Source organism: Candida parapsilosis, contig 005569, assembly GCF_000182765.1.
Source record: "Candida parapsilosis strain CDC317 annotated contig 005569".
Lineage (NCBI taxonomy): Eukaryota > Fungi > Ascomycota > Pichiomycetes > Serinales > Debaryomycetaceae > Lodderomyces > Lodderomyces parapsilosis.
Window position 1 is genome coordinate 2,090,389 of NW_023503278.1, and position 18,278 is coordinate 2,108,666.

The 18,278-nt window shown below is 38.6% G+C and overlaps 7 protein-coding genes across 7 annotated transcripts; 3 read left to right on the top strand and 4 right to left on the bottom strand. All coding sequences in view use genetic code 12, as the record gives it.

The window, feature by feature from the left end:
- Window positions 1-71: 71 nt before the first annotated feature.
- CCH1 (Cch1p) lies at window positions 72-6,935 on the bottom strand (the record flags this gene model as incomplete). Its single annotated transcript, XM_036807274.1, has 1 exon — window positions 72-6,935. One exon carries the CDS (start codon window positions 6,933-6,935, stop codon window positions 72-74), a length of 6,864 nt encoding a protein of 2,287 aa, XP_036664127.1.
- Window positions 6,936-8,388: 1,453 nt separating this feature from the next.
- Window positions 8,389-9,303, top strand: CPAR2_109870 (aldo/keto reductase; the record flags this gene model as incomplete). Its single annotated transcript, XM_036807275.1, has 1 exon — window positions 8,389-9,303. One exon carries the CDS (start codon window positions 8,389-8,391, stop codon window positions 9,301-9,303), a length of 915 nt encoding a protein of 304 aa, XP_036664128.1.
- Window positions 9,304-9,540: 237 nt separating this feature from the next.
- On the bottom strand, window positions 9,541-10,134 carry CPAR2_109880 (N-acetylglucosaminyldiphosphodolichol N-acetylglucosaminyltransferase catalytic subunit; the record flags this gene model as incomplete). The annotated part of the gene is made up of 1 exon (XM_036807276.1): window positions 9,541-10,134. The coding sequence occupies one exon, from the start codon at window positions 10,132-10,134 to the stop codon at window positions 9,541-9,543; it is 594 nt and encodes a 197-aa protein (XP_036664129.1).
- A 130-nt stretch (window positions 10,135-10,264) lies between these two features.
- ERG2 (C-8 sterol isomerase) lies at window positions 10,265-10,918 on the top strand (the record flags this gene model as incomplete). The annotated part of the gene is made up of 1 exon (XM_036807277.1): window positions 10,265-10,918. The coding sequence occupies one exon, from the start codon at window positions 10,265-10,267 to the stop codon at window positions 10,916-10,918; it is 654 nt and encodes a 217-aa protein (XP_036664130.1).
- A 276-nt stretch (window positions 10,919-11,194) lies between these two features.
- Window positions 11,195-12,667, bottom strand: NRM1 (Nrm1p; the record flags this gene model as incomplete). The annotated part of the gene is made up of 1 exon (XM_036807278.1): window positions 11,195-12,667. One exon carries the CDS (start codon window positions 12,665-12,667, stop codon window positions 11,195-11,197), a length of 1,473 nt encoding a protein of 490 aa, XP_036664131.1.
- Window positions 12,668-14,507: 1,840 nt separating this feature from the next.
- CPAR2_109910 (uncharacterized protein) lies at window positions 14,508-15,440 on the top strand (the record flags this gene model as incomplete). Its single annotated transcript, XM_036807280.1, has 1 exon — window positions 14,508-15,440. The coding sequence occupies one exon, from the start codon at window positions 14,508-14,510 to the stop codon at window positions 15,438-15,440; it is 933 nt and encodes a 310-aa protein (XP_036664132.1).
- An 85-nt stretch (window positions 15,441-15,525) lies between these two features.
- On the bottom strand, window positions 15,526-17,292 carry CPAR2_109920 (uncharacterized protein; the record flags this gene model as incomplete). Its single annotated transcript, XM_036807281.1, has 1 exon — window positions 15,526-17,292. The coding sequence occupies one exon, from the start codon at window positions 17,290-17,292 to the stop codon at window positions 15,526-15,528; it is 1,767 nt and encodes a 588-aa protein (XP_036664133.1).
- Between the last annotated feature and the right edge of the window lie 986 nt (window positions 17,293-18,278).

The window sequence follows — 18,278 nt, forward strand, 5'->3', positions numbered from 1 at the left end:
ATTGTACAAGTATATCTCAATTCTATAAAGTTTATCTCAAAATGCAATTGTAAAAGCTCTGCTTACATTTACTACTTCCTGTGTTTGTAATCACTCAATGCATCTCTCCATCTCGATGATTCAATCATTTCTTCTAATGATTTTCTTTGATTTGATGTGTGGTTCTCTTGAGCGGCGCTATCGGCGAATGGCGAATACGTTATATCATCATCAACCAATCTCGACTCTTCAAAACTGGTGTCGGGGATATTGATTGATAAATTCGGTTTCCTCGATTTGGGAGGTGAGGATGCCAGCATCTGATTTGATGTTTTCAAAAGCGGTGAATTTGGATAGTACACTCCAGTGGACATACCTGGGTCGCCATAGATGACTGAGCTTCGTTTGAGTGGTTGTTTATCATCATCATCATCATCATCATCGTCATCATCATCATTATCGTCGTTTCCAGTGTTACTCGTGTATAAATCTGGTGTTGGCTCAAGGGGACCGGCATTTTCATCAGTAACCGATCTTCGAGGATAGTCTGTGTTTATCTGCAAGTCTTCATTCGCCAAATAGCTTGTCCTTTGTAACCTTGTATCAAAAGCAATATTGCTATCTCTGATTCCCAACTTCCTATCCTTTTGGTACTTCCATCTACATGCATACGCAGCAATGCTTTCATAAACTCTCTTTGTGTGCATCTTTTTGATCACTTTATTGGTCAACAACTGACGTTCTAAGTAGTCAATAAGATTGAAGCACTTCCCGGTATCAAATGTTGTATACAATGGCAATTGCAAGATGATTCGAGTGAAAGATATACCTGGATCTTCATTAAGTTCCATTGTCAATAAAGCTTCCTCAACAAACATGTCAAATGCTTTCCTCCTCTCTCTAATCTTTGGAATATCCATTTGATTCATTGTTTCATCAATACACTCGAAATCAACAGTAACATCATATGGATCATTAGGGTTATTTCTCTTGATCCATTTACGACAAAGCTCCTTGATTTCCAATTCTCCATGATAGGATCTAAATGAAAGTGCACCTTCTAATGAGTGAAGCAATTTGGGCAAATCAATGGGCTTAATGTATCCACTTCCTTGTGGATCAAACTTTTGCCATGCTCGTTTAAATTTTCGAATTTCTTCACGTTGAATCAATTCACTATAATCAGTCTTTTGGTTAATGTAATCAAAACTGTCCAAAATCAATGATATGAACATATTGAGGAAAATGTACATTGAGATCAAATTCCAGGCAATGAATAAAATGTAAGCATACTGCTTACTGCCACAATCGTTTCGATCAGAACTTCCCTCTGATGTACAAAATGGCGTCGAAACAGTATAATCCTCCATGATGTAATTCCAACCTTCTCCAAAACTGCATCTGAATAGAACAATCAATGTTTTGGGAACTGATCTCAAGTTTATATTTCCCGATCCATTGGGACCAAGACGTGTCATACCAAAAATTTGATTCATGGCAATGGCAAACACTAAGAACACAATGATCCAGGTATATGACAATGATATCAATGCTGGCAACGAAGCCGACGCGAAACGCAATAACTGACTCAATCGGTTACTTCTGGGAATAACAAACAACAAAATTGCCACTAAGAATAACTTGTTGAAATTCATAAATGGAGAATTGTCATCCACGGGGAATGCAATAACTGTTGTTGTGAATGCCCCAAATGAAACACACAAATTGAATATGTTCCACTTGTAATGCAAATATGTCTTAAAACCTTGTGCAATTGCCAACATCACTGCATTCAAAAAGAAAAGCACCGATGTAATTGTGTATACTATAGTTCTAAAAAGGTTTAAAGCATCCGAGGAGGGAAAGCACTCAAGCAACAATGCTAACGCATGGAACGCCAACACGCAATTCAAAATTCTATGCCAAATGGGGTTTTTCTCCACCGTCATTTTGTAACAAAATCTTCTGAAAAAGGACAACAGGTAGTAGTCCTTTCGCTTTGACGGACGAACTTGCACCAAAATTTTCTTTATTTGATACCACGATATTTGATCTGTTGTCATGTATGCTCTCCCGGTGGTTCTTGAATAATTGCTGATAATGACTGAGACAAACAATGTCAAGATAAACACGGTACTAATGAAATTGAAGAGCACCACGAAAAACCCGTTAAATGGCGAAGCATTCTTTTCCGGTACTGTTCCTATACCTGTACTTTGCATCACGTTTGCCAACAAGTCGGTCCAGCCTTCAAATGACACAATCTCATACAACGAAGCAAACGATGTTGCGAATCTATTAAATTCCAATTGAGGATTAGTGTACACATTGGGACTCAAAATTTCCCAATCAAACACTTCATTTTTATACTCATTGATGCATTCATCTTCTGTCGACTCCAGATCAATACAGTATCCCAATCGTCCATTGAAGATGTTCAATCCCCAAATTGAAAATGGAAACAACAAACAAAGGGAGATAATAGCTGCATTGATGATCTTCCCAAACCCAGCAATCATTGTATTGTGAAAATTGGATTTCGCAGTCTCACTAATTGTCAAAAGTCTCAATGCTCTCAATGCTTTTAAACCCCTAACAATTCTCGACAAGTTGGCATCGTTTCTCAAATACGCAATCGACTCGATCCACAATGAAATCAAGACAATCAAGTCAATCAAATTCCACGATGAGCGACAATATGCATTGGGTGTGAATATGAACCCGTCAGCAAGAACCTTAATCAAAAATTCAATCGTGAAAAATACCGCAAATACATACTCTGACCAGAAAATCCAATCTTCACCACTATTTTGCATTCTAAAGATTGGTGTCATGTAACATGCAAGTACAACTAACGCAACTGTGGCAAGAAAAGTGAGAACAACAATACCTTCAGAAACCGGTCTGTATGGTGGAACACCGTCGATTCTTTCCCCGTGACTCGACTTTACCATTCTTTGACACAACCTCCGCACCTTGTGTCGAGGGCCCATAATGTAAAAAACGTAGTTGTACCTTGGGTTGGCTTCCAAAAATTTATTCTGTTGACTCAATAATGCATTTCTCTCCTTAATGATATTGTTTGCAAAACTTGACGGATCAAAATTTTCGAGCTTAAATTTGGTCTTCTTTTTCCTATTATTGAAATGAAAAGGATTACTAAATGTATTAATCATCCGAGCTGTATTAATTTGAATCCATCGTTTCCATTTAGTGGATGACAATTCCCTCATCTCGTCTCCTGGCTCTTCATCCTCTTCCTCTTCCTCTTCAATATCTGCGTCCAAGTCGCGATTCAAAAACTCTTGCACCGCAGTTCCACTGAGTAACAAATTCACCACAGCTTTTTCCAATTCATCGTTGTCACCTTTCCGTTTAAACAATTTGGCTTTCACTTTTTTCAACAACCCGGATTCTTCATGTACACTTTGTAACTTGTTTGTCATGACTTCAATGAATTGCAAGAGTTGACGTTTCCTCTTGCCTTCTTCTGAAACTTGTAACGTGTTTGCAATTACGGCAATAAAGATACTCAAAATCACCATATTGGATAGAATAAACCACATAACTAAAAAAATTGATCCAAAGGATCTTGCGGATGTTGTTCCTGCGTATTCTTGTAATGAGTACATAACATCGGTCCAATTTTCAGTTGATGTGATTATGTATAATGCAATAAATGACGCAGGTAAAGTATTCATGGGCCATTCCACATCATCAAGCTCATCATGCGGGATGGTACCTTCGAAAAACCTTGCTAAAATGATGCTAACCAAATACAATAAAATGAAATAAAACAATGCCAAATCAAAAATAATACGAATGTTTTTCATAATTTTCAACCACAATGTCCTTGTGATGGAAGTGGCCAACACGACTCTGTAAAACCGCATTAGTTGAAACACGGTTAGCCAATAATATACGTGGCCCATCTTCTCCTTCAATGGCTTTATGATAATGATGAAAGTGACAATCGCCAAAAAAAGGTCGAAACAGTTTCTCTTGGAAAGGAAAAACAACCGCCATTGAGGAAAATGAACAATAAATCTAATGATAATTTCGCCTAAAAGCACACTGGTGAAACTTGCTTCAAAACGATAAAGCAAATGACGACGATACTCTGACATTCGATGTGATCGAAAACATTGAACAAACAAGCTCACCACAATGACAATGACAAACAAAAACTCAAACTTGCGATAAAGCTTGAGATATCGATTCCTCTGCTCCAACTCTTTGACCTTCTCATCGTACTGTTCGCTTCCTTCGTTGAACGTTCTAATAAACCTCCACCCTAGCCCTTGTCTCTTTTGTTGCTTTGCAACTTCCAACCTAGTAACATTGAACGAGGCAACAATCACAGCAATAAAAACATTGAGTAACCACACAGTCATGACAAAGATGCACGCAATAAAGAATAAGCACGCAGCCATGTTATCAGTATCCATTGTGTAGTACATAATATCGGTGAAGGTATTTGCACTCATTATTACAAAAACCATCTCCAACGATTGTAATATATTGTCAAAACTGACAGTACCATTGTGTGGGTTTTCTCCCGATATGCATTGAGAATACTTGGGACATCGATAGCCCTTTATCACGCCCGATGACTTCCCATCTCGTGTCAAATAGGATCGTTTCAGACCATCGAGGCCAATAAATGATCCACAATACAGATCCGAATTGACAAAGGTGTCCGACGGATCATCGGGATTTGTCCACACACAATGCCTCGTAAATGATGATTTGAATGATTGTACTCCAATAATACCAAAAAATAACCAAAAGAAGGATATAAAGATGGACACATCGATGAGTTGCGGTAATGCGATTTTACAAGCGGTAAGAATCGTATTGGTACCAACCGTTAAGTTACACAATCTCAAGATCCGTAAACAACTTAAAGCTCTAAAAAGCATGATGTGGTGTTTTGCATCATAGTGGTTAATGGATAACAAAAGGGATATCCAAAAGCAAAACAGGGAAATGAAATCAAGTCTTTGCCAACTTTTCCTAAGAAATGCTCTTTTCAACTGCGGGTCGAGTGTTTTTTGATGATTGCCTTTGAAAAATGTATTTGCTGATCTCAATCTGTAGCCTTCTGGTGGGCCAGTCTTTGTCTTTAATGGCTCCGACGTGTCTTCTCTGCCATCTTCGTGAAACAGATCAAATTCGTATTTATTTTGCAAGTTGTAGTCCACCGAGGTTCGTGAATCAAGTAACCGTTCAAAAGAGCCACTATCATCGTTGTTTATATCACCGTTATTGTAATTGTGTTGTTGGTCGTCGCCGCTAGAATCGTTGGATTCCTCTCCTAATTCATCCTTCCTCATTTCTCTTTTGCTTACCTTGTGGTTTCTCTTGAAAGGGTGCACGAAAGTACTCTTGAAAACATCCACAATGCGACGAATTTGCAAACCAGTGTAATCAAAAATATCAGGAGGATATTCGACTCCCAACTCTTTAAACATGGCTCGATCGTTAACAAGACCGTATGCAATCACTTGCCCAATGATCTCCACTGTATAGATCACATTGATTACAATTAGCAAGTAGTCAGCCCAGTTGTAGCCTGAGTAATAGTACCCGTCCAAGTTGTGTGGATCCCATTGACGATAACTCAATAATATCACTTGAAACACTAAAATGAGCAATAGAAACAGGGTCGTTAATTGATTCTGTAACACCACATGGCACATTTGTCTTAGTTTTGACGCCGGTGGGAAAATTCCAAGCGATTTGCCATACAATACTTGTCTATGTGATCGAACGGTGCCATCCGTGTGCTGTGTTTGAATAGAAGGTGCTCTTTGATATAAAAGTGAGCCCTCCGCAGAAAAATCCTGCACCAGCGCACTTTGTGCTAGGTTCAAATCACTCGAGCTATGCAAGTATACCCCCAAACCTTGTGAAAATGTAGTTTCGTTGTATACTGATTCGCCTTTGTCAGTGGTGACGGTAAATTCGGGCAAGTTTTTGGACTCCTTACCAGGACTCGGACTCAATCTAAACGACTGTTCTCCTCCTGCCTCCATAAATGATGGGTACTCCTTCACGGGTGTTTTCAAATGTGAACTCCCGTGTGATTTCACTGGAGCCAATCCTAGTTGCTCCTTTTCAGATTGATCATCTCGTTTATCACCTGTACCGGCAACACGATTCGATATTCTAGCAATTGCGTTGGTAATCTTTGATGATGCATGAGCGGGAACTTCTTTGTTTCCATGAGGATTCAAAAGGCCCGCTTCGAGGTAGTCCAAATTTGGTTCCGTACCTCGATTTGGCGATCGTGGTTTCTGTAGCGATGTATTGTCATTATAATCAGTAAATGGCGAAGGTGAGTGCAACGAGGATCTGCTTCCGTCACCAGATCGAGCTCTCTGTAGTAGACTAAGATCTTGAAGTGGTATGTTTGTGGTATAATTGTCATTTTCGCTAACATCATCCCTCGATTTGATTATTGGAAACTTTGGTGGTTCTTCTTTTGTGGGAGTAGCAACAGGGAACCATTTGGCGTTTTCATTCGTTGTACCCAATGCAGATTTCAAGCCTTCTCGTAAGTCCTTGAGATCGTTGTCGTCTAGTGAACCTTGAATGATTGGTGAATGTTGAAATGAGTCACCAAGTAGCTGCCCAGGTTCGTCCTGAGGTGTGGTGAACCGATCGGTACGGAATGGGTTATTGTCTGTGAATGTAGATCCGTGCAGTTTTCGACGAGGAAGGAGAAGACCTGTTTGGAAAGGGTTTTCGTTAGATGTAGGTATACGCTGACTGCCTCGATCGGAGGGACCTCGGGTGTAGGTTTTATTTGGATCGTATTCTTCATCGTAGGATACAGATTCCTGGGTGCTCTGAGATACGATCCGAGTGGCTCTCTCATCATTTCCCTCGGTATCAGTGACCTGCAGTATTACAAAATTAGGTGTGTTTGCACTAGTGAATTGCCTATCCATCAATCGATCTATCTTTCTTTAGCAATGAGTCTTGTTTGAAAGACATAAACGTCTTCTGAGTATGCGATGCGAGTGTGACCCAGTTGTGATGTTGACGTTTCGAAGTAATGTGTGTGGGTGTGTGTGTGTACGTATTGGTTGAATGTGATTGTTGAAGAGTGCTATTCTTGTGTAATGAGATTTCAAATCAAAGAGATAAAACTTTTTTGGTGTAATTTACCTGTTTTTTATTTTTAGAAGCTGTTCAAAGATTGCAAACAGTGGTTAGATCTGGCACTCAATATCAGAAATTCAATACTTTACTTGATGCCCATTGAGAGTCACAACGGAATACATATACTAATCCGGGACCTCTAAATTGATTTATTGTGCACGTCATGTTCCACTAAAAGAGGCGAAGCTAGTTCTAATTTTGTACTCCTCACGACATCTTTTGACGATATGCAAATAACATGCTAGTGCACTATTGCTTTAACTTTGAAGCTAACTGTATGAATTCGAATAGAAGCGGCTCACAAATAGCAGATGGATTTTCAGATGAATGCTGAAAGAGCATGATCGATTCTGATCATACAGGTGCACATCCTATGTCTCTGTGCGTCGGCAAGAAACTTACCGTAGCATGATTTTTGTCTCAGCAAAGCACATTGAGGTTACAAGTACGTTTCGTCATTATGCATTGGCTTAGTTGGGCCGATTAGATTGCATTGTTCAACGACTCAAAGTATAAAGTCTCTATTACTATGTCGCATTCTGATTGTTACAAATTTGCGACACTGATTTGACATGTATTGTCTTTTCGTGCCGAAGTTCAGATCGGCAATGACTGAGAGCCTCACCTATACTTATTGTTGTTACGTCTTTCGCTGTATCGCACTATTTTCTTCATTGTAAGCCAACGTAAACCCAATTGTAATCAAAGTTGGTTTAAGCTTTTCTTTGTTTTATTGTTGAAAATACATCACCATCAAAGTGCCCGGTTGTGGTGTTTCATGCCTCACAACCACAATACATGTCCCCGAGATCGTGGACCGAAACAAAAAAGGCCATAGTAGAGACCAAATAGGCATCTTTTCTTTCGAGTTGTTCAATAGCAATTCCCCACTATGAGTATCACACAAAACACACTTTGGAATATTGAAGAATAAAAAGTAAAAGGAGGTCTCCGATTTTGTGTGGCTCTGGATCTTCGAAGAAGGATTGACACAGTATGTATGTTTTTCTTGACACAAAGATTCCTTTAGTGTGGATATTTTTTAGATTGCTTAATATACCACTATTTAGACAGATTACTATAAAAGGAGGGTGAAAAGTGTCTTTATTTGCTCAATTAATCCCGTTTTTACTATATTCCAGTTGAACGCCACTTATCAAAACAACAAGTACGTTTACTCGACACTCCCATCACTAAGATTACCAAAGATATTAACAAATACGTCCCAAGAGAATAATAATGTCACTTGCTGGAAAAGAATTTAAATTATCCAACGGAAACAAAATCCCAGCTGTTGCATTTGGAACTGGAACTAAATACTTTAAGCGCGGCCACAACGATCTCGACAAGCAATTGATTGGTACTTTGGAACTTGCTTTGAGAAGTGGGTTCAGGCACATTGACGGTGCTGAGATTTACGGTACCAACAAGGAAATTGGAATCGCTTTAAAAAACGTTGGTTTAAACAGAAAAGATGTCTTCATCACTGACAAATACAATTCGGGTAACCATACTTATGACGGAAAACACTCGAAACACCAAAACCCATACAATGCATTAAAGGCTGATTTGGAAGATTTGGGATTGGAGTATGTCGATTTATACTTGATCCATTTCCCATACATTTCTGAAAAATCTCACGGGTTCGACTTGGTTGAAGCTTGGAGGTATTTGGAAAGAGCCAAGAACGAAGGTTTAGCTCGCAATATTGGTGTTTCCAATTTCACTATTGAGAATTTGAAATCTATCTTGGATGCCAACACCGATTCGATCCCAGTGGTTAATCAAATTGAATTTAGTGCTTACTTGCAAGACCAAACTCCAGGAATTGTTGAATATTCACAGCAACAAGGAATTCTTATTGAAGCTTATGGTCCATTGGGCCCAATTACTCAAGGAAGACCTGGGCCCTTGGATAAGGTTTTGTCAAAATTGTCAGAAAAGTACAAGAGAAATGAAGGTCAGATCTTATTGAGATGGGTGTTGCAAAGAGGTATTTTGCCCATTACTACAACCTCTAAAGAGGAACGTATTAATGATGTTTTGGAAATTTTCGATTTCGAGTTGGATAAAGAAGATGAGGATCAGATCACTAAAGTCGGAAAGGAAAAAACTCTTAGACAATTTTCGAAAGAGTATTCCAAGTATGATTGAGGATACCTTGTGATAGATGCCGAATGCATATACGGGTAGTTGTGTAAGGTAATTCCCCCCCCCCCCCCGCATTGACTTTTTATGGCTGTATACTTGCAATAGCCAATCTCAGAGATGAAACTGAGCTACTATGTGCATGTGTGCGTGTGTAGATCTGCATTGACAGCGTAAATCTATCGTCTCTATTGCGACAATATAACACGTCCCTCTCGCCAAAGATCGCAATCCCCTTGCTCTTCAACTCAATTCTTCAGCAATTATACTTTCCAAAATACGGCCATCACTTTCGGGGAACTTCGCAAACTCATGGGCTTGCACACTTGCCAATATCGATTTAAAATCATCATTGCAATTGCACTTGGCACAATAATTCATTTTAACAAATTCATTGGCAATTTCTTCTTGATGATTGTCCATCAATTGATTGTTAGCCACCACAAGTAACCTTTTGTGATTACGTAGTGTATCGATGATTGAACCAGTTCCCGCGTGTGAAATTATAATGTCGGCCCGGTTAATGTAGTCTTGAATGTGTGGAGAAAAAGGGAACGCGGTGATTTGTATGTCGTTATTGGTTAGCATCATTGTATCATTTGTGGTGTTGTTCTCTACTGTGAACCCAAATTTTTCAATGATGTTGCTCTTTTTCAATTGTGATTCAAAGAATTGGCGACTGATATGTTGTGATCCTTTGATTTCATTGCCATATTGTATGAGTAACTTCGTGACGCCCAAATCAATCAAGGATAGAACAAATTTGACACTGACTACCGTCTCAATTAGTTGCCTAAATGTGACTGTAGCACCAGTGGTTACCAAAATTGTTGACATATCTCCTCAAGCGATACCCCAATCTCATTCCCGAGCTCGTTTAGGATTTACGCGATAATTTTTTTTCTTTTATTTTTTCAGATCGTAAACCACTCTTTTTCTTTTCTCATATATCAAATCATACGACACGATGAAGGTGCTATTCTACGGATTGATTCCCATCGCCCTCTATGCTATATTCAACTACTTATTCCACACATGGCTACCAACGAACTACCGATTTGACAAAGTCGTATTGCAAAACTTGGTGCAAGATGTATTAAAAGACCACCCAGATGGAAATGCCACTGCAATAATGATTGACTTGGCCCCCAGAATCAAGCAAGAGTACCCTGACTTGATCAATGACTTGAATTTCAATGACTGGTTTTACAATAATGCTGGTGGAGCAATGGGGCAAATGACAATTTTGCATGCGTCGATTTCTGAATACTTGATCTTTTTCGGAACTGCAGTAGGGACAGAAGGCCATACGGGAGTTCATTTCGCTGATGATTATTTTACGATCTTGAGTGGTGAACAAAGGGCCGCTTACCCTGGTAGTATGGAACCGGAAGTGTACAAACCTGGTGATCAACATCATTTACCCAAGGGTCATGTCAAACAATACGCCATGCCTGGTGGATCATTTGCATTGGAATTGGCCCAAGGTTGGATTCCGGCAATGTTGCCCTTTGGTCTTTTGGATACTTTGAGCTCAACATTGGATTTCTACACTTTCTACTTGACGTCGTACTATACCGCTAAAGATATGATTAAGAATTTGTTGAATGGAAAATTTTGAGTTGGATGTTATACGCTACCGAATGAGGCATTGTTGCAAAAAAAAAAATAAACAATAGAGAGAGACCAAAACAAACGCGATACATGCAATATAAAAGTAAGTGAAACTTTTTAAATTAAACTGTATTAATAAAAGATGTTCTAAACTGATTTTAAACGACAATGTAGTTGATACAACGTTAGGAACTAAATAAAAATTAAAACAAAATGACTTTTTTTATTCCGTTAATGGAGTCGTATTTTTCTTTTTTTGTTTTTTTTTTTTCTTCGTGTCTTTTTACATTCTGTGGCCACCCAATTGTAATAATGATTTGGCCACGCTGAAACTGTTTGGTGTACCCAAAGTGTTATTATGGAAAGGCGACGACGTTAAAACTGTCTTTTTCTCCCTTTCTTCTCCATCATCCTCGTCGTTATCATCATCATCATTGTCATCGTCATCAGCGATTCTGGTTTCGTCGATAGACTCTTGTTGATCAATTGTAGTATTGTTGTGAAGTGTAGAATTCTGCAACATTGTCATATCGTTATCTTCATCTATAGTGTCGTCTACAGTAGTAGGCATTCTTGAAGCAGAAGCAGTGGTGGGAACGACTGAAGGTGCTGCATTATTGAATGATTGTTGGAACCTCAATGAACGCGAAAGATTAGCGCGTTTGATTGGTGTTTTCAAAATCTTGTTGATTGGTGGCAATTGTGTTTGTGTTTTGTGATTTAGGGTTATTGCTGGTAATGCTGTGTTTAAAGTCGAAGTAAGGGCGACAGGAGCATGGTCATGGGTAGCTTGAGAATGGGCATTGAATGACGAGTTCGTTGAACCGTATATGCTAATGGAAGGACAAAATATATTGAAGCTTGGTGCGGAATGTGCTGCTGCGTTATTATTGGTGGTAGTGCTGCTGACTTGTTTTTCACGAATCAATGGTAGTTTCTTTTGAGTACTTGAATAATGAATGCTGTTTTTCTTTATTTGAAATAGTTTTAATTTTTGATCTCTCTTTTTGGTTTTGCTTTGAGCAACATTTGACAATGATGTTGTTGTCGATAAAGAGGGAACTCTTGTTCCTGATTGCAAATTAACATTAATTGATTTGGTGTAGTAAGTTTTAGGTTCTGGTGGGGTGAGTAATGATGACATGGCCTTGGCTGTATGTATTTCGTAATTTGGTGATGCAGTTGGTGTTCCCTTTTTGGAAGCCGAAGGACTCAAAATTGGGTTCAAGAAGTTAAGTTGAGCAAGTTTGTCATTGTTCTTGGGTACTGTATCAGTAGTGGTGGTGGCAGTGATAGTGTTGGTGCCGGCGGTGGTGCTCGTTGAAATTGGTTTGTTTTGTTGTACTTTATAAAGAGCAAATTGTAATCTCAACTTCAATTTCGTAGCGGCCAAACCAGCTTTATCGTTCTTGAATGCTGAGGTTGATGATTTCAAACGCAAAGTAGGAGAAGTATCAGATGTTGTATTGTACTCTGCGAAACTGATTGATTTGGCCATTGCTGGTGATCTCTTGCTGTTATAGTATGTGCCCGATTTTTCAATTGAAAATGACTTGGTGACCATATCAGGAAATCTTTTTCTTTTATGTTTACTTGGTGTGAGACTAAACATCGACTTGAAGTCGTCAGTGGTTTGACGAATGTAAGTTGTTGTTTGTTTATTGGCTAATGGCGTTGAAGAGTTTAAGGACCGGTTTGAGTTCAATTGACCATCCCCAATTGTTGACAATGCTGTTCTGTTAGTTACCATTGGCATTTTTTGTAAATTGTTTTCCCAAAAGCGTGTCTTTCCGGGTACTAGCGCGTCTTCTTTTTGTAGTTTTCCCTTACTTTGAATTACCAGCAGTCGGCTTCTTCTCCTTTTCCACTAGCGCTGAGATACGTAGAAGGCGGTGGGTGTTGTTGAAAAAGGATTGAAAAGAGTTCAATTGATTAGCCTTTTTTTGCTCAAAACAAGTGAATGGATTTGGATGAAAAATAGTATAGCGTATATACAAATACTAAGTTTAGAGTTTTGGTGTTTCTGGAGGGTTTACCTATTTTCGCTTTTGTTGTAGTAATAATTTTGGTGTTTTGTGTCTTTGTTTGGTTACTGAATTGGGCATCGATCAAAACAAACAAAAAAACATGAACTCGAGAAAAATAGAGACAGAGGAATGCATGGGTTGTGAGACAAAACCACACAACAACATACATTCTTTAGTTCTACCTGCTTTAATATTTACATGTTGGGTATTACCCTTTTTGAAAGGAATGGCTGGATGAAGTCAATTGACAAACAAACAAACAACAAAAATGTAGATCTCTAGGTGGGAGGTAGGTTTTAAGAGGTGATTGATGAAAAACGTTTGACATTTGAGATCGTTTACATTTTATGCATGTTGTCTGTGGTTGTTGTTTTGACTTGAAAATTTGAATACGAAAAGATCGAGTCAAATGGTCTTGTGACTGTCTTGTGTTAGGGAATCAATAGTAATAATCACGTATTGGAGATTGTGAGTTCTCGGAGGTAAGACAACAGCTATTACGCAATAACAAACAAAAGAAGTTGAACTAGGAGCACAGAACAGCACAGCACAAGGAGAAAAAAAGAAACGCGTTAAAGTGTGATACAAAAGCTCAGATTATACATCACGCACACGACCTATATAGATGGCTCAAACGTAACTGTTAGACAGTCGTAACCTTCCGCTTAGAAGGTGCAACCTTATTACTTGATCATGTTGATTTGGGGACGTATTATTCCTTGTATGTTTGATATCATATACCATGATGACGATTTATATCCCCATTACGTGTCGCGAAAAAAAGCTTTTGTGTTTTGTGTGTGTGTGTAATATTTTTAGTTCATCGTTTAGCATTGTACTACCACAACCTACCCTTTTGGGCTGATGGTGTGTCTCTTTTTGTTTACAGTTTCCAAACAATACAAATTGTGACATATATGGCGAAGTGTAGAGAAAGATGTCAGATCCAGCAATGTAAATAAACAAATAACATTGCAATGCGGCATCACAGACTTTATGCATGGGCTCTTAATGATACATCCAGATGGGATCTTCTGAGTGAAAGTCACTTCTCTAGATCATGGTAAACTTTTGAACACGCAATTTACAAACAACTACATAAGTTTATTGAGTTCCATTAAATGCGATGGACATGTCCTGAGGAGCGACTTCAGAAACTACAACTCACCTGACTCCTGAATGTGAAAAATGGATAAAATGAAAGGTGTTTCTTGTGTAGATAATGGTTTTGCTACTAATTTTACAAAGGCTACACGCAAAATTCGAAAAATTGCCTCGTTGCAGCCATATTGCTTCTTCATTTGAAACAAAAATACAGTGCTTCCGGCGAGGGATGCTCAATTAGAAACTTGCCCCCATTAACTAGTTCTTCTTTAGTTCTTTTTGTTGACCATTTGACGAAAGAGGAATTGCACGTGCCGCGACACTTTCTAGGCATTACATTACACAAAAGTAGGCTATCTTAAAGATAAGAAAAAATGAGGAAACAAACAAGAACGAGAAGAAAAAAGAACGGAGTGATAGAGAAGGAGCAACTCTCCTGAGAACACATTCAACTCCATCTTCACAATGCTCAGATCAAAGCTATCATCACTTCGAGAATACCTCACCCCCATAAACCATAACTCTAATTTCCTCACTACGGGAGAGATTAGCCCGGAAGAATTTGTTCAAGCAGGTGATTACTTGGTATACAAGTTCCCCACTTGGCAATGGAGCAGATGCCCCGATAAATTACAAAAACTGTTTTTGCCTCCAGATAAACAAGTATTGGTCACTAAACATGTGCCTAGTCGTGTGAGGGCATCTAATTTTGAAGGAGAACTAGAGGAGGAGGATGATGATGATGGAGTGGTCGTAGGTAGTGGTCATGACGACGGCGAAAAGGGCAAGCACGAAGAGGACGAAGAATATGGTTTAATCAAGTCAAACAAACCCGCTGGGAAACTGATTGAAAGTAGTGCTCAAACTAATGCAAATGAAGAAATTGTTGATATAGATGATTTGATAGATAACGATGCCGAAGAAGCGGATGAATTGGACCACGATTTTGATGATTTGGATATTGTATACGATTCAAACAATCAGCTCAGAAAATATGACTTGTATATCACCTACTCGACATCGTATCGAGTGCCGAAAATGTACCTTGTTGGGTTTGATTCAAATGGTATACCACTATTGCCAAAGCAAATGTACGAAGATATAAGCGCCGACTACAAAGACAAGACGGTGACTATTGAAAATCTCCCCGTGGCTTCCAACACTACTTCCGTATCAATACATCCTTGCAAGCATTCATCAGTCATGAAAGTGCTCATGAGTCATCAACGAAAAAAGAAGGAAACTCAAGTGGAGAAAGATTTGCTGAATTTATCTATTGAAAATATAGAACCAGAAGCAGAAGGGATCAGAGTTGATCAATATTTAGTGGTTTTTCTCAAATTTGTTGCTAGTGTGATCCCAGGGATTGAGTATGACTACACGATGGATGCTTTGTAATTGAACTAAACGTATAAAGTTGTTTTTTGTTGAAAGAATTGAATTTCTAAAATATGAAGATTGTAAATCCGCTACTCCTAGCTCATTATCTTGACTCATCATCGGCATATTCAATATGCTCTCTTTCGTTAATAATGTTTTTGATACCATTATTACCCAATTTCTCCATCATTTCACCAGCATCAAAAGTCTTTGGAATAGTATGTTTGAATTTTCTAGCAGGTACACCTTGTTCAAACAATTTATCCAATTCAGCGAAAGTTCTATTTTTGGTTTCTGGTAATTCAAACCAAGTCCAAATGGCAGCAAAAATGGCAAATCCAGCCCAAAAGAACCCCGTCTTGGCTTTCCAGTTCCATTCAGTTGGATTCAACATATAACTGGAAAGAATACCAACAACAATACCGGAAACATTATAAAGGAATCTTGACAACATGACTGTCTTTTGTCTCAATTTGGCTGATGGCATTTCGGGGACAATACAATAACACATTGGACCCACAGTTAAGTCATAGACAAATGTGTAAACCAACAACATGGACCCAATACCCCAACTAGCGCCAGTGGATGAAGCGCAGCCCAACCCACCAGTAACCAAAAGAAGAACAGCTTGTGTGCACAATCCCCCGAAAAAAATCGGGAATCTACCGAGCTTTTGTGACAAAAACCATGAGCCAAATGTACCAATGATACCAAGGCAATATTGAATGATGGAGAACGTGAAAGCATTGGAAAGATCCAATCCTGCTTGTTCATAAAAATAAGTTGAGTAACCCATCAATGCTGAACCAGTAATGTTTTGAAATAACCAAGTAATTCCTGCGATTCTTGTTCTTCTGAAATTTTTGCCAGTAAAACATTCTTTGAAAGTTGCCCCTTTGCTAGTGGCATCTTCTTCTCTAACAATCAATTGAATTTTGGTAACCATACTCTCGACAACTAAACTCTTTTCTGGTAAATAGGAATTAGTAGTCAATAACCTCATCAATGAATGTTTAGCTTCTTGTAATCTTCCCTTCTTGACCAAGAAGTATGGTGACTCTGGGGCCAAATATACACCAATCAAGATTGGAATTGGCCAAATCCATTGGATAGCATAAGCAATACGATAAGCATGAGGATCACTCATGTTCGAAATGCCTTTGATAACCCCAGCAGAAATCAATTGACCAAAAACCCAACACACATTGACATAGGTTGTTAGATACACTCGCAAACTAGCCGGTGCAATTTCTGATGCATAGGTCACAGTAATTGTTTGATAAGACCCCCAATTGATACCCAATAAGATATAAGATAAAAGCAATACTTCACGATTTGGAGCAAAAAACTGAATAAAGATTAACCCGATAGAAGTCGCTAATGCCGGCATCAATGTCTTTCTGTACCCGATCTTGTCAGCGAATATACCAGCCCACCATAACCCGATCAATTGGCCACATTGGTAACCCATAGATAATCCAGTTTGCCATCTTGCTGGCACTTGATAATCATTGATATCAGGAAAATAATCACCGAACTTCTTTCTAAACCCAGGATAAGCATAAAAACTCGTCAACAAATTTGTATCGTACCCTTCCATAATCAACGCCGTTGATAAAATCAATGACCAAGCAATAGCCTTGGGGAACGTTTTGACCCCCTCCTTCAAAGTCATTGTCTTTTCTCTTTGGTCATCAGCACGAGCATCTTCCGACATCTCCAAAAACTTGGAAATGTAGTCATCGACATCAGCAGTTGAAGTAGCTGCGGCAGTTGACTTGTCATCAAGTTCACTTGATACTGAAGCGGCACGAATCACCTTCACATCATCCCCTTTGATCTCGTAGACATCATCATTGGAATCACCCATCTTTTGAATATGTGTTTATTTTGGTTGATGGAGTGGCTCTGTTTTTCATTTGAAGAAGAGGGATTCAGCTGAGTATTTATATTAAAGTCGGTATGAGCGTCTCAATTTAATTATTTTGCAGCTAAATTGGTTCTTCCGCTATTTGAAAAATAAGCTTTTGTATCAACACTAAAGCACCATTTGAAGAAGAAATTGTCCTGTTTGATTGTATTGAGCAGCGAAAGGCGGAGAAGTATAAATGAATGAGTTAATGAACGAGCCGTGCATTTTTTTCTTCTTTTTCTCTTTTTGTAACCTTTCTTTCAATGTGAAAAGAACTGGAAAAATGCAAAGCAGGGTAAAATAACTCATCTGTAGACTGGCTGTGAGTGGCTCCTTGGTGACATTTGATTGGTTGAAACTCAACATTTGATCACTGTGGACAGTGTTAAATCAGCTTTTAAACTGTTGTGCAGTTTTCATCACGAGCTCCACATGAAATTAAATCCCTTGTACATACGTATATGCTGAAAAGCTAAATCTGTAGGGTTGATTAGTTTTTTCTTTGACCCTTGGCACCAAAACTCACAAATAATTTAAGTTTTTTTTTCGAAAAGCTCGGAGAATTACAATTTTTATTATACGTTTGGATTTTCAATGAAAGGTACAAAGTGCTTACAAAAGACAACTAAAGTGTCATATAAACAATACCCTATTGTTTCACCCCACATTCCATTAGTTGACAAGTCTCGTAAAAATTTTGGTCGGTCTTTGTTCCTTTTGTTTTTTGGTTGAGTGGTTAGTTCTACGTAATGCTTCTTGTTTTGTTGGTCTTGTTAACAATGAGAGGATAACCACGAAGAATGATACATCTTCTTTACTAAGTTTATGAGAAACTTTTCTCTCTTCGTCTTAGTTTTGTTTGCAGGCACTCTTCTTTGAAACATTCACTCCACATACATGGAGTGAGAACAGAAACTTTTTTTGGTGATCTTTGCTGGTTAGTT